This window comes from Ranitomeya variabilis, chromosome 4 (genome assembly GCF_051348905.1).
Source record: "Ranitomeya variabilis isolate aRanVar5 chromosome 4, aRanVar5.hap1, whole genome shotgun sequence".
In the NCBI taxonomy this organism is placed as follows: Eukaryota; Metazoa; Chordata; class Amphibia; order Anura; family Dendrobatidae; genus Ranitomeya; species Ranitomeya variabilis.
The window spans coordinates 338,832,383-338,847,635 of NC_135235.1; the positions used below are offsets into that span (position 1 = coordinate 338,832,383).

General features: G+C 45.4%; 1 protein-coding gene across 12 annotated transcripts in view; it reads left to right on the top strand.

Annotated features, from left to right (window-relative positions):
• Positions 1 to 15,253, top strand: part of LOC143764741 (myosin-10-like) — a 225,485-nt gene that overhangs the window by 129,423 nt on the left and 80,809 nt on the right. For all 12 annotated transcript variants that reach the window (XM_077250655.1, XM_077250661.1, XM_077250657.1 and 9 more), the window contains exon 2: positions 10,461 to 10,828. In XM_077250655.1, the coding sequence (XP_077106770.1) occupies positions 10,481 to 10,828 (348 nt within the window). In that variant the 5' untranslated portion in view covers positions 10,461 to 10,480. The remainder of the gene's footprint in view (positions 1 to 10,460; positions 10,829 to 15,253) is intronic.

Genomic DNA, 15,253 nt, shown 5'->3' on the forward strand with positions numbered 1-15,253 from the left:
AATTAAATTGATTAATAAACGGTGTAGCGAAAATAACTAAACGCCAGTATTACGTTTTTTTGGTCGTTGCTACATTTCATTAAAATGCAATAACAGGCGATCAAAAGAATGTATCCACACCAAAATGGTACCATTAAAAACGTCAGCTCCGCACACAAAAAATAAGCCTTCACCCAACCCCAGATCACGAAAAATGGAGACGCTATGGGTATCGGAAAATGACGCTTTTTTTTTTTCCTTTAACAACCTAGATTTTTTCCACCACTTAAATAAAAAACAACCTAGACATGTTAGGTGTCTATGAACTCGAAATGACCTGGAGAATCATAGTGACAGGTCAGTTGTAACATTTAGTGAATATGATAAAAAAAAAAAAGAAACAATTATGGGATTGCACTTTTTTTTACAATTTCACTGCACTTGGATTTTTTTCCCCGCTTTCCAGTACACGACATGGTAAAAACCAATGGTGCTGTTCAAAAGTACAACTCGTCCCGCAAAAAAACAAGCCCTCACATGGCCATATTGACGGAAAATTTAAAAGTTATGGATCTGGGAAGGAGGGGAGCAAAAATCAGAAAAACTGGGCTGCGGCGTGAAGAGATTAAGGTTCTGTTATGATAACTTGTATGGCCCACTCATTGTTAAGGTGTTTAGATATTACTACAGAATTGCCCACACAGGGCGACAATAGTGGGAATATGCAGACACATCTGTACTATGTGGTGTATTTGTAAAGTGTAAAGACCCTGAGCACAGCCGTCATGGGTGTACACGCTGCAGCACAATTCTGGCTTTTGAGCACAAATAATATACAGTGGGGCAAAAAAGTATTTAGTCAGTCAGCAATAGTGCAAGTTCCACCACTTAAAAAGATGAGAGGCGTCTGTAATTTACATCATAGGTAGACCTCAACTATGGGAGACAAACTAAGAAAAAAAAATCCAGAAAATCACATTGTCTGTTTTTTTATCATTTTATTTGCATATTCTGGTGGAAAATAAGTATTTGGTCAGAAACAAAATTTCATCTCAATACTTTGTAATATATCCTTTGTTGGCATTGACAGAGGTCAAACGTTTTCTGTAAGTCTTCACAAGGTTGCCACACACTGTTGTTGGTATGTTGGCCCATTCCTCCATGCAGATCTCCTCTAGAGCAGTGATGTTTTTGGCTTTTCGCTTGGCAACACGGACTTTCAACTCCCTCCAAAGGTTTTCTATAGGGTTGAGATCTGGAGATTGGCTAGGCCACTCCAGGACCTTGAAATGCTTCTTACGAAGCCACTCCTTCGTTGCCCTGGCGGTGTGCTTTGGATCATTGTCATGTTGAAAGACCCAGCCACGTTTCATCTTCAATGCCCTTGCTGATGGAAGGAGGTTTGCACTCAAAATCTCACGATACATGGCCCCATTCATTCTTTCATGTACCCGGATCAGTCGTCCTGGCCCCTTTGCAGAGAAACAGCCCCAAAGCATGATGTTTCCACCACCATGCTTTACAGTAGGTATGGTGTTTGATGGATGCAACTCAGTATTCTTTTTCCTCCAAACACGACAACTTGTGTTTCTACCAAACAGTTCCAGTTTGGTTTCATCAGACCACAGGACATTCTCCCAAAACTCCTCTGGATCATCCAAATGCTCTCTAGCAAACTTCAGACGGGCCCGGACATGTACTCGCTTAAGCAGTAGGACACGTCTGGCACTGCAGGATCTGAGTCCATGGTGGCGTAGTATGTTACTTATGGTAGGCCTTGTTACATTGGTCCCAGCTCTCTGCAGTTCATTCACTAGGTCCCCCCGCGTGGTTCTGGGATTTTTGCTCACCGTTCTTGTGATCATTCTGACCCCACGGGGTGGGATTTTGCGTGGAGCCCCAGATCGAGGGAGATTATCAGTGGTCTTGAATGTCTTCCATTTTCTAATTATTGCTCCCACTGTTGATTTCTTCACTCCAAGCTGGTTGGCTATTGCAGATTCAGTCTTCCCAGCCTGGTGCAGGGCTACAATTTTGTTTCTGGTGTCCTTTGACAGCTCTTTGGTCTTCACCATAGTGGAGTTTGGAGTCAGACTGTTTGAGGGTGTGCACAGGTGTCTTTTTATACTGATAACAAGTTTAAACAGGTGCCATTACTACAGGTAATGAGTGGAGGAAAGAGGAGACTCTTAAAGAAGAAGTTACAGGTCTGTGAGAGCCAGAAATCTTGATTGGTTGTTTCTGACTAAATACTTATTTTCCACCATAAAATGCAAATAAAATGATAAAAAAACAGACAAAGTGATTTTCTGGATTTTTTTTTCTCAGTTTGTCTCCCATAGTTGAGGTCTACCTATAATGTAAATTACAGACGCCTCTCATCTTTTTAAGTGGTGGAACTTGCACTATTGCTGACTGACGAAATACTTTTTTGCCCCACTGTATATCCTTTCTGAAAGAAGTATATGAAGTTACCTCAAAATGTTTAACACTCTTAATGCAGTCAAGTTATCATCCAAAACATTTTAGATGGAAAACCACATTGTGCTGAGGGCTCGTACAGTATATGTGAAGCTTTATGTCTTACAATTAAAGGGCCACTGTCACCCCCTCCAGCCGTTATAAACTAAAAGAGCCACCTTGTGCAGCAGTAATGCTGCATTCTAACAAGGTGGCTCTTTTAGTTTTAGGTTCAAGTATACCCCAAATAAAGCGTTTTTATACTTAGCCACAATTCCTGTCTCTAGCCAGGGAGGCGGGTCCTCACTCCCCAGCTTGACCAGCTCCTCTGCTGTCACTCCAATCTTCCTGCGCTTTCGGCGCCGCCCCCTCAGCGCTGTTATCGTTTCAAAACCGGCACCTGCGCTGTGTACTGGTGTCCTGCGCAGACGCAGTAAGCTCTGGCCATCTGACGTCCCAGCCAGGCTTGCACACTGCGCCTGCGCCAGCCACCTTTGGAATCCCCGCCCCGCACTGTGCATAATGCATAACACATAGTGCGGGGCTGGGATTCCAAAGGTGGGTGGCCGCAATGCCCGCGCAGGCGCAGTGTGCAAGCAGAGGAGCTGGTGAAGCTGGGGAGTGAGGACCCGCCTACCTGGCTAGAGACAGGAATTGTGGCTAAGTATAAAAACGCTTTATTTGGGGTATACTTGAACCAAAAACTAAAAGAGCCACCTTGTTAGAATGCAGCATTACTGCTGCACAAGGTGGCTCTTTTAGTTCATAACGGCTGGAGGGGGGTGACAGTGGCCCTTTAAGGCTACTTTCACACTAGCGTCGTACTCGGCCCATCGCAGAGCGTCGGGCCGACGTACCGATGCTAGCGTTGTTTGCGCCGCACAACGGGTGCAGCGGATGCTGTTTTTCCACGCATCCGCTGCCCTATTGTGAGGTGCGGGGAGGAGGGGGCGGAGTTCCGGCCACGCATGCGCGGTCGGAAAAGACATTCCCGACGTACCAAAAAACGTTGCAAGCAACGTTTTCTGCTGCCGACGGTCCGCCACAACATGACGCAACCGTGGCACGACGGTTGCGACGTGTGTCAATGCGTCGCAATGCGTCGCCAATATTAGTCTATGGAGAAAAAACGCATCCTGCAAGCACTTTTGCAGGATGCGTTTTTTGACCAAAATGACGCATTGGAACGGAGGACAAAAAACGCCAGTGTGAAAGTACCCTAACAGATACCAGCAAACGATAACGTGTAGGCAATCACTAAGGATGAGGCCATGACTGCGCCTGACGACACGGGGTAATAATGGGTAAGGAATCGCTGCTCTCCCTCTGTTACAGGATAACTGCTCATAAAGAGAACCTGTCCCCTCATCCATGCCGCCCTAACCACAGGCTGTGCGGGTACAGTCGTGTATAGTTTACTCTGAAATAATGTGGTGTTTCGGAGAAAGCATACTTTGAAAAAGTCAGCCGGGTGCTATGGCCCTCACCAGCCAGCTCCATGTGATTGACAGGTCCCTGTGTATGTGTAGGGGGAGACTTGTCAGCCATAAGGATTCGTTCAGAGAGAGGCTGATGGGACTATTCAGCCAAGACACACAGTCACAGGATGGCTCTTCAGAGTGCGTCTTCCCTGTAATGCTGTCTAGTCATGCTGCTCACAGTTCAGACAGCGCTGATCAGATGACCGGTCCCCTGCTGACCAGCTATGCGCCTCTCCCTGCAAGGCACGCTGCCCTGATGTGTGCAGAGGACATGGCTTCTTGCAGCCCAGGCGTGGTGGAAGCTGCGAGGCTCGTACGTCTCACTCCTGTCTGGATGTTTTGCACTGTAGTCATTTACTTTCCAAACTTCATTTGTTCTTGGTCAGACATCATTCATCTCTCCACACTGTTGGTTTTTCACTATGCAGCATTCTCCAGCGAATCCAGTGTTGGCTGAAAAAAAAAGTGTAAATGTTTTGCACATATTAACCTGTATGTGTGTGCAATTTAGTGGGTGTGAAAGGTAAAGGGTGTAGGTAAAGAAAAATAATCATCTGGCAATGTTCACACTGAGGTTTTAGACTCCTACTGCCTTCATGCTTCCGCTGATCAGCACTGCCCCATAGAACATGATGGTCCTAGTGTGGTCCCATAACCATCAGGCCCTCAGTGATACTGCCAGAGCGGTCCCCCCAGGCTTAGCGCCACTCATCCTGCAGCCTGCAGGCCCCGATCACTGGGGTGTGCTGGAGCCTGGTGGTGCGGTAGTGGCCCCACATCCAGGCTCTAATGAAGCCTGGACCCAAACACCTGGTAGGTAAGATACACGGTGACTGGTATCATCACTGGTCCAGGACTTACACCTCAGAGCGGCCTCAGTGCCACATATGGTACCTGCCGTCCGCCATCTTACCTCCTGACTACATAAAGCCGCACTGTGTGGTCACGGTGATACAATATCTTACCAGTAAGTATTCTTCATATTTATGATGTGACTGAAACCAATGTTGAACTTTTATCAGCGATATTGAAAGCAAATGCCACCATATTGTGTAATGATTAACCTGTGAAGTCCCGGACAGTGTTGAGGAATGTGAATTACCCGCACTATAGTCTTCTACGCTACCTGTTAGCTGTGTGAATGCACCCTGTGGCGGCAGGTGTGCTCTGGGCAATGTGTAGATGATAGGAGAGCGTAGCCAGACGTGGACAGTCCAGCACGTCTAGTGGACAGCACTCACCGTATTCCTAGTGGGATTAGGCAGACTGACCCCACAGAAGAATATGGAAACGTGGCCTAAGTACAGATGGCAATGTGTGGCCCAGCCGTGACTATACAGGTCCTTCTCAAAAAATTAGCATATAGTGTTAAATTTCATTATTTACCATAATGTAATGATTACAATTAAACTTTCATATATTATAGATTCATTATCCACCAACTGAAATTTGTCAGGTCTTTTATTGTTTTAATACTGATGATTTTGGCCTACAACTCCTGATAACCCAAAAAACCTGTCTCAATAAATTAGCATATCAAGAAAAGGTTCTCTAAATGACCTATTACCCTAATCTTCTGAATCAACTAATTAACTCTAAACACATGCAAAAGATACCTGAGGCTTTTAAAAACTCCCTGCCTGGTTCATTACTTAAAACCCCCATCATGGGTAAGACTAGCGACCTGACAGATGTCAAGAAGGCCATCATTGACACCCTCAAGCAAGAGGGTAAGACCCAGAAAGAAATTTCTCAACAAATAGGCTGTTCCCAGAGTGCTGTATCAAGGCACCTCAATGGTAAGTCTGTTGGAAGGAAACAATGTGGCAGAAAACGCTGTACAACGAGAAGAGGTGACCGGACCCTGAGGAAGATTGTGGAGAAGGACCGATTCCAGACCTTGGGGAACCTGAGGAAGCAGTGGACTGAGTCTGGTGTGGAAAGGCGTGTGCAGGAAATGGGCTACAGGTGCCGCATTCCCCAGGTAAAGCCACTTTTGAACCATAAACAGCGGCAGAAGCGCCTGACCTGGGCTACAGAGAAGCAGCACTGGACTGTTGCTAAGTGGTTCCAAGTACTTTTTTCTGATGAAAGCAAATTTTGCATGTCATTCGGAAATCAAGGTGCCAGAGTCTGGAGGAAGACTGGGGAGAAGGAAATGCCAAAATGCCTGAAGTCCAGTGTCAAGTACCCACAGTCAGTGATGGTGTGGGGTGCCATGTCAGCTGCTGGTGTTGGTCCACTGTGTTTCATCAAGGGCAGGGTCAATGCAGCTAGCTATCAGGAGATTTTGGAGCACTTCATGCTTCCATCGGCTGAAATGCTTTATGGAGATGAAGATTTCATTTTTCAGCACGACCTGGCACCTGCTCACAGTGCCAAAACCACTGGTAAATGGTTTACTGACCATGGTATTACTGTGCTCAATTGGCCAGCCAACTCTCCTGACCTGAACCCCATAGAGAATCTGTGGGATATTGTGAAGAGAAAGTTGAGAGACGCAAGACCCAACACTCTGGATGAGCTTAAGGCCGCTATTGAAGCATCCTGGGCCTCCATAACATCTCAGCAGTGTCACAGGCTGATTGCCTCCATGCCACGCCGCATTGAAGCAGTCATTTCTGCCAAAGGATTCCCGACAAAGTATTGAGTGCATAACTGAACATTATTATTTGATGGTTTTTTTGTTTTGATTTTTTTATTTGATTGGACGGGTGAAATATGCTAATATGCTAATTTATTGAGACAGGTTTTTTGGGTTATCAGGAGTTGTAGGCCAAAATCATCAGTATTAAAACAATAAAAGACCTGACAAATTTCAGTTGGTGGATAATGAATCTATAATATATGAAAGTTTAATTGTAATCATTACATTATGGTAAATAATGAAATTTAACACTATATGCTAATTTTTTGAGAAGGACCTGTACACAGATATGGGTGCTGAGTTGGGGCCAGTAGACCCGCAGCCAGTTTACACATTGCACTCCATACTTGGACCATGGTTCATGGATTTCTGTATTTGGGATTAGACACCTATAGCCATTGGAAGATGGCCAACAATTAACATACTTGGGAACAATGGCAGAATCTTCACTTCTCTGTACTAAGATGTTAAAGGCAGCCTGCTAAAAGGTGTTTGCTCTGCAATGCCCCACAATTACCTCGTAGTTTTCTCCTGCAGTCTTTAGAGGTGTCCTTGGTAGCTTGAGTCCATGTGTCTTTTTGCTAGCCCAATCTGTGCCATGTGTTTATTAGGTCTCTCACACACTGAAGTCCAGTGGACTCCATCTTATTCAGAGTCTTAATAGCCTGAACAGTTTCCTAAGATCATGTAGAGGGAATGCACCGCACCTAATTTAACACTTGTGTGTTTGACCCAGTAATGACCATGCTCCATGAATTTAGGGCACTTGGTCCTAGACTTCAGTCTTGCGCTGTTGTAAACTTACTGCTAACAATTGAAGCTCCTTTCCTGCCATCTAGAAGGAGCAGGTCTGGTCCCTGATCCTCTGGGAATCTGGGGAGAAGGCAGAAGCGGTTCATTGTCACTTCTGGCTTCTATTTCACAAAGCCGATGCTTCTGGAAGACATGGCCATTACATGATGGTTGTCTGAACACAGACAATGGCGGCAGGTGCACTGTGGGGCAATGTGTGGGTGACAGATGTGTCGTTGGCAGACTGAAGAGTATAGTGAGACACTCACATTAAAGTCTAGTGTTACATACCGGTAATAAGAAAAAACTTACACATATTAGATATCCACATGACCTTAATAACCTGGAGCATTCATTCAATGGCTTATTTGTTGTGAAACTTGAGCAGGAAAAAAATGAAAGAACTGAAAAAAAAAAATTTCGTATAAAAATATTATTTAAATTTTATATGTCCAGTACCCCAAAACAGCGCTTATAACCCAAAATATTTCAGGGGCCCTAACGTGATTAAGTGGGGGTTGGCCAGTAGTGGACAGCCCCTGTGAGGGGTAAAGAAATATGTATCATTTTGCTCTGTACTCTTATTGATTGTGCAGCCGCTTCCTTCTCTGACGCCCTCCGCACTTCTACCGCTATAAATGCCTGCATACGTCACGTGCTGATGTGTGATTCCAGCCTGATACTTCTACCTTCTGTTCTGCAGAGAGTTGTCCTGTACAAATAAACCGCCGGTAATGTATGTGAACAGCGCCCACACACCCCACGCTTCTACCACTGAACTCAGGCTTATTGCAATATTTGGCACTGATATATATGAGTGGTAATAACGTGACCTGGAACTGGGATCTGTTGGAAAACTGTAAATTTAGCGGCTCAGTGAGTGTTATGGGACCACTAAACTTCAAATATGTTTTCAGGGGAATGTGTCATGTATATATGTCATTCATTAAATGTAAATCCTCAGTTGAGAAATAATGTACAATTAATTATTTCATGCATTTATATTTTTGTTTTACATTTTAATTTTTTTATGCTTTCCTTTGGGGCGGCCTTATTTCAGATGATAACTTCTTTCCTGCATTCTCTGCACATCAGCATGTGCTATATGTCAGCAGTGATGAATGGGAGATAATGGTCAGAACATGTTCATAGACTTAGGGTATGTGCACATGCGGCGGATTTTGCTGCGGATCCGTTGCGGATTCGCAGCTGTTTTCCCTGAGTTTACAGTACCATGTAAACCTAAGGAAAACAAAATCCGCAGTGCACATTGTTTACTCCGCAGCATGTCAATTCTTTGTGTGGATTCCTGAGCGGTTTACACCTGCTCCTCAATAGGAATCTGCAGGTGGAATCCGCACAAAAACCGTGGTAATTCCGCAGGAAATCCGCAGTGCGGATTTCCTGCGGATTTGCCAAAATCAGTGAGAAAAAATCCGCACACCTTTCCGCAACATGTTCACATACCCTTAGGCCCCCATTCATCGAAAGACCGCCATTGTTCTTGATGAGGGGAGTGTTGAAATCAGAACTAGAGTAACATTTGTGGGCCGCCGCTGCTCATCATGAATTTGATGGGGGTTGCCACTCCCTGTCCACCCACCTTGCCTGACCTAGGCGATAATGGTGTGAACCTGTCAAGAGTCGCTAGAGTCTAGCTTAGCCTCATGTTGCTTCAAAATTTTGCAACTTCTCAAATATTTTTACAACAGAATTCTGGTACAAAAGCTTTGATAAATAAGGGCTTATGACTTTCCAGGAAAAAAAACAGGAGCACCCTGGTAGGAGTGTTTGGGGAATATTCAGGATCTCCATGCTTAGTTATCATCCATAGAGCAGTGTGGGGACTTTCTTGCAGTGTAGTGAGTGGACTTTTTATTACCATTTGTGATGCACGTATGATGTTCTGAAAGCCTTTCATTGCATTTATTAGAGGGCCTGAAAAGCGCTACATCTGGCATTTTTGTTGTACACAGTATTTACCCCACTGATTTATGTAAAAAGATTTTATATTTTGACAGATGTGATTTTTACTTATTTTACTTCTTTATTTTTTGTAATCTTTAGGGGGTGATTAGACTTTTTATACATAATATTATAAGTTGAGACACAGTAATGTGCAGCTTTTTTTTTATAACAGAATATTGCTGTAGCTGGAAGTAATGTGCAATATACAAAATAATTATTGATTCTGAACATAGGGCAGCATGGTGGCTCAGTGGTTAGCACTGCAGCCTTGAAGCTCTGGGGTCCTGGGCTGAAATCCCACCAAGGATAACATCTGCAAGGAGTCTGTATGTTCCACCCATGTTTGCGTGGGCTTTCTCCGGGGTCTCCGGTTTCCTCACACACTCCAAAGACATACTGATAGGGAATGTAGATTGTGAGCCCCAATGGGGACAGTGAAGTTATCTGTAAAGTGCTGTGGGATTACTGGTGTTACGTAAGGGAACATAATTATATAATGTCACACACTTCAGCCTAGAAAGGTCTTCCCAAGCGAGCGGTATAATGCTTGTGAGCTAATTATACTAGAGCTTGATTCATCGCCCCTACAATATTCCGATGTCTCGGAGGTTTGTCATAGAGGCGCCTAACGTATGGAACGTGCTACGGTAATGACTAGAAACTGGAGAAAGCCAATCATTACTGGGAGCTGCTATTCTCCTGGAAGGTTTCTCTTTACATTGCCGGTCCTGGTGCCATGGTGGGTGGGCACCCTGCAGATGTAGCCGCTTTTCCATCATGTAATGCCAGCTTGCTGTATCTTGTATTTGATCTCCGCACACATCGGTCATTGTTACAGGAGGGAACGGGCACTTTCCTGCTCATAACAGACTGACTTAGATTTTCCATGAAGTTTCCATTCATTTTCCAAGACTTTTTTTTATCACTTCCCTTACTCATGTAGTACTACTGGCAGAAAACCAAATGCAGTTTATTGCCTTTCTGACTGCACTGTAGCATCATGTCATAGCAGAAATCCTGGGATTTTTCAGACGGGCTGGCATGACCTATTTGTAATGAAGAGTTAATGGCAGAAACATATACTTCAATGGTACCATATTCTGCATATATTGATTGTTATCTTTTTATTCTAGGGCCCTGATCAGCTTCCAAGATGTCATCTCGAAATTCACATAGAGATGATGCTGAACGCTACCTTTTTGTCGACCGTAACCCTGTGAGTATCACTGCCACACAGGCTGACTGGACAGCGAAGAAGCAGGTCTGGGTACCCTCTGAAAAGCATGGCTTCGAAGCGGCCAGCATCAAAGAAGAGCGGGGTGATGAGGTGGTGTTGGAACTAGCAGAAAATGGCAAAAAAGTAGTGGTCAACAAGGATGACATCCAGAAAATGAACCCACCCAAGTTTACCAAGGTGGAGGACATGGCTGAATTAACGTGTCTGAACGAGGCATCTGTCCTGCACAACCTGAAGGATCGCTACTACTCTGGACTCATCTATGTGAGTAACGCTGACATTAAGTTGTGTTGTTTAGCATTGTTGTGGAGATGAGCAGATAACCTTGCTGAACTTTAGCCCAAAGGACAGGTTAGTAATCTGTGGCTGCTAGATCGGAGCCCTGCTGACCACCTCATACCTCCTGGCATCTACAGCTCCGCTTTAGATTAGACGGCCTGCAGAAACTTTGTGTGTCAGTCTGCCATGATGTCATGCCAGGCCGGCTGATCAACAGGAGCAGCTAATGAGGCGGTGTGCTGAGCTCCTGTCCAGTGGCTGCAAAACACTGACACGTCCTCTGGACCAGGGTCCTGCAAATCAATTCGTTCATCTCTAAAAGTAAGTTATTGTTACATGCGTGAAAAATGCAAAGGAAGCCAATGTATTTCATGCTACCCTCTAGCAGTATGTGTGCGTGTGTATGTATGTGTATGCCGAGCCTCTCCGTCCCATTCTGCCCTCTACCATTAGTACGCACATTAGGCCGAGCCTCTCCTTCCCCTTCTGTCCTCTACCATCAGTAGGCACAATAGGCCGAACCTCTCCTTCCCCTTCTGTCCTCTACCATCAGTAGGCACATTAGGCCGAGCTTCTCCTTTCCCTTGTGTCCTCTACCATTAGTAGGCACATTAGGCCGAGCTTCTCCTTCCCCTTCTGTCCTGTACCGTTAGTAGGCACATTAGGGCAAGCCTCTCCTTCCCCTTCTGTCCTCTATCATTAGTAGGTACTTTAGCCGAGCCTCTCCTTCCCCTTCTGTCCTCTACCTTCAGTAGGCACATTAGGCCGAGCTTCTCCTTCCCCTTCTGTCCTCTACCATTAGTAGGCACATCAGGCCGAGCCTCTCCTTCCGCTTCTGTCCTCTACCATTAGTAGGTACATTAGGCCGAGCCTCTCCTTCCCACTCTGTCCTTTACCATCAGTAGGCACATTAGGCCGAACCTCTCCTTCTGTCCTCTACCATCAGTAGGCACATTAGACCGAGCCTTTCCTTCCCCTTCTGTCATCTACGATTAGTAGGCACATTAGGCCGAGCTTCTCCTTCTGCTTCTGTCTTCTACCATTAGTAGGCACATTAGGCCGAGCCTCTCCTTCCGCTTCTGTCCTCTACTATTAGTAGGCACATTAGGCCGAGCCTCTCCTTCCGCTTCTGTCCTCTACCATTAGTAGGCACATTAGGCCGAGCCTCTCCTTCCGCTTCTGTCCTCTACCATTAGTAGGCACATTAGGCCAAGCCTCTCTTCCGCTTCTGTCCTCTACCATTAGTAGGCACATTAGGCCGAGCCTCTCCTTCCGCTTCTGTCCTCTACCATTAGTAGGCACATTAGGCCGAGCCTCTCTTCCGCTTCTGTCCTCCACCATTAGTAGGCACATTAGGCCGAGCCTCTCCTTCCCACTCTGTCCTTTACCATCAGTAGGCACATTAGGCCGAACCTCTCCTTCCCCTTCTGTCCTCTACCATCAGTAGGCACATTAGACCGAGCCTCTCCTTCCCCTTCTGTCCTCTATCATTAGTAAATAGATAATGGCTGCACTCAAGTTTATTGTGCTAAAGCAAGGAAATGTGCAATACATGAAATGTGAACAGCATAATGGCTTGTGAAATTTATGAAAAAACACATGAGATTTTTAGCACAAAATTTGGCCAAATGTTGTGAGCCCATTCACCAAACGTCAAGGTAATCTCAGATCGAATTCGATCTGAGATTACCTTGACGTTTGGTGAATGGGCTCACAACATTTGGCCAAATTTTGTGCTAAAAATCTCATGTGTTTTTTCATAAATTTCACAAGCCATTATGCTGTTCACATTTCATGTATTGCACATCTCCTTGCTTTAGCACAATAAACTTGAGTGCAGCCATTATCTATTTGCTATGTAAGACTTTTTGGTTATGCACCAGTTCAGACTAGATGGCTGTTCAGTCAGTTTTTCTATATTTACTCTCTACCATTAGTAGGCACATTAGGCCGAGCTTCTCCTTCCCCTTCTGTCCTCTACCATTAGTAGGCACATTAGGCCGAGCCTCTCCTTCCGCTTCTGCCTAGTTTGCACATTCCATCACCGGCTCCATAACCCTGGCTGGTGGTGACCTCAGGACAGCATTGTGCTCAGGAGACAGGTGGATGCCTGCCCAGGCTTGTACTTCAGGCAGGTGGATTAGTTTGCTGTTGTCTAAGATACTCAGGAATGTAATGAGCTTGTGCGAAAACAGGATCTGAAATAACACCTGTGCTTAGAATTCACAGCTAGTATCGGGAATAACGTCACATGACAATATGTTTCTTATAACTCATTCCCATAATATTGTATCTGTCTTTAGGTTTCATTCCTTGTTTTGTCTTAAAGATAGTCCGTCACCAGGTTTGTGCTTCCCTGTCTGAGAACAGCATGGTGTAGGGGCAGAGTCCCTGATTCCTGCTATGTGTCACTTACTTTACAAGTTGCTACAGTACTGATTAAAAATTGTATTTTCCGCTGCAGATCTGGCAGTTCTCTGAACGCTGAGCCCTGTATACCCCCCCCCCCCCCACACACACACACACACCACTGATTGTGTGAATTGTGTGAATATAACTTGTCACCACATTTGTACACAGTCCTCGCCCTAAGAAATGGCTGCTCTCACAACTGTGACCAGCCTGAACCCACTCTGAATGTCTTCTATCTAAAGCTAAGGTTTTGCTGACTCCATGGAATTGTCACACTGCCGGCTGAAGATTAGAAGCTATGTCCTACTTTGAGGCGTGTCCTCGGCTGTCATAAACCATTGTGAAGAGCCCTTTGCTTAGGTGTAGACACTGGAAATAGAAACGGAGGAAGGTGTGCTCCGATCTCACCCTGCCCCTGCTGGATGTAGACCCTGAGGGAGCAGTACGGGGGAAACGGTGCACTTCAGGAGACCTTGTAGAAGAGAAATGTCACCGTAATTACAGAGGCCAAGATGTACAGCTGTAAGATTAGTCAAATTTCATGGCACCTATGCGATCAGGGATGCAGGGCTATCAAGCAGTTACTGGGTAGATGAGCTTGTTCTTCAGAGTACATTCACACTGGACTTTCTGCAGTGGAAAATGTGCAGCAGAATCCTCACCAAATCACAAAGGATAAAATCCGATCAACTTCATAAAATCTCAGGTCGCTGGTACCGTAATAAGTAGATTGGAAAATCTGCAGCCTTTGTGACTTGTGTGAACAGACTCTTGGATCTCTGAAGGATACTAAGTACCCAGCCCACCATTGATGATGGCTCTGGGGGGCCTGTAACCCCTCTGTACCTGTCACGTGGTAGGCCTTGCCCTAGGTTATCTGCCCCTTTCCAGAGTAAATATTACCATTTTCTGATAATGACAGATTTTTTATGTTGAACAATACAATCGCAGAAAGGAGGACATTAACCTCGGACTTGTCTCCTAATCAGGACGCCAAGGAACCCAAGAACCAGCTACATTACACTTAGAAAAATCCGGCCCATCTGGCCGTCCATACAGAGAGGAGAGTAGAAAGGCCTGCCTGTTCTGTGGCTTCTCCGCCATTATCACGCCTCTGCAGGAAAGTAAATGCTGACTCCTCCGCTCTGCAGCATCGTGATGTCTGCATTACTGCTGGATGTCTTCTATCTCCAGCACAGTGACTGGGGCCTTGTAGGAAAGAGTTAAGTCACGTGCAGGACATAATCATAGTCTGCCCTGCCGGTCTTTCCAGAGCTTGCAGAGTGCAGCGGCCATTACTGTACCGCACGCTCATGGGTGTACTCGTCATCATCTTTCGGGATCATACGTAGAGAAATGTTTCTTGTTCAAGCAAGTAGATGTGGGAATGAAAAGGGCAGAGGAGTCACCGTGTGCCGCTGCACCCATTGTTATAGCCCACTGTGTATGTCTATACACATTAGATGTTTGCTGGCTGACTGCACACCATTCATGGGGTCTGTGGGCAATCTATGTATGGACACCGCTCACGTATTCCCATCTTCTGTTTCTAGGCTCTGCCACTTCAGTACCTCACAGCCAGCTTCATCAGGGGACACCAGATAATGATGGCCTGACACAACAATCATGGCATCTTGTCTGACAGGGAGACATATCCCCGACGTTTCAGAAGGAATCAGGGGTGCAGAGCAGGAACCGCCAATATAGATCTCACCGCTCTGCACAACCTCATCCTGCCCCTCCTGTGTGACCCAGACACCACTGGGGCTTGTTCACATGTAGCATTTCAGGCCTTTTCCCCCTGTAACACACAGCATCTTACTAACATGTTTCACCTGCGGTGTGCTTTTTTCAGGACACATCAGGTCAATTCTTTCAGCGTATTTTCAACATTTGTCAGCCATTGAGGTCAGTGAAGGTGTTAATAAACATAGTAAGATTGTAGTTGAAAGATTACAGACATTTTTCAATGCTTTTTTTGTTGCATTTTTACCCTTT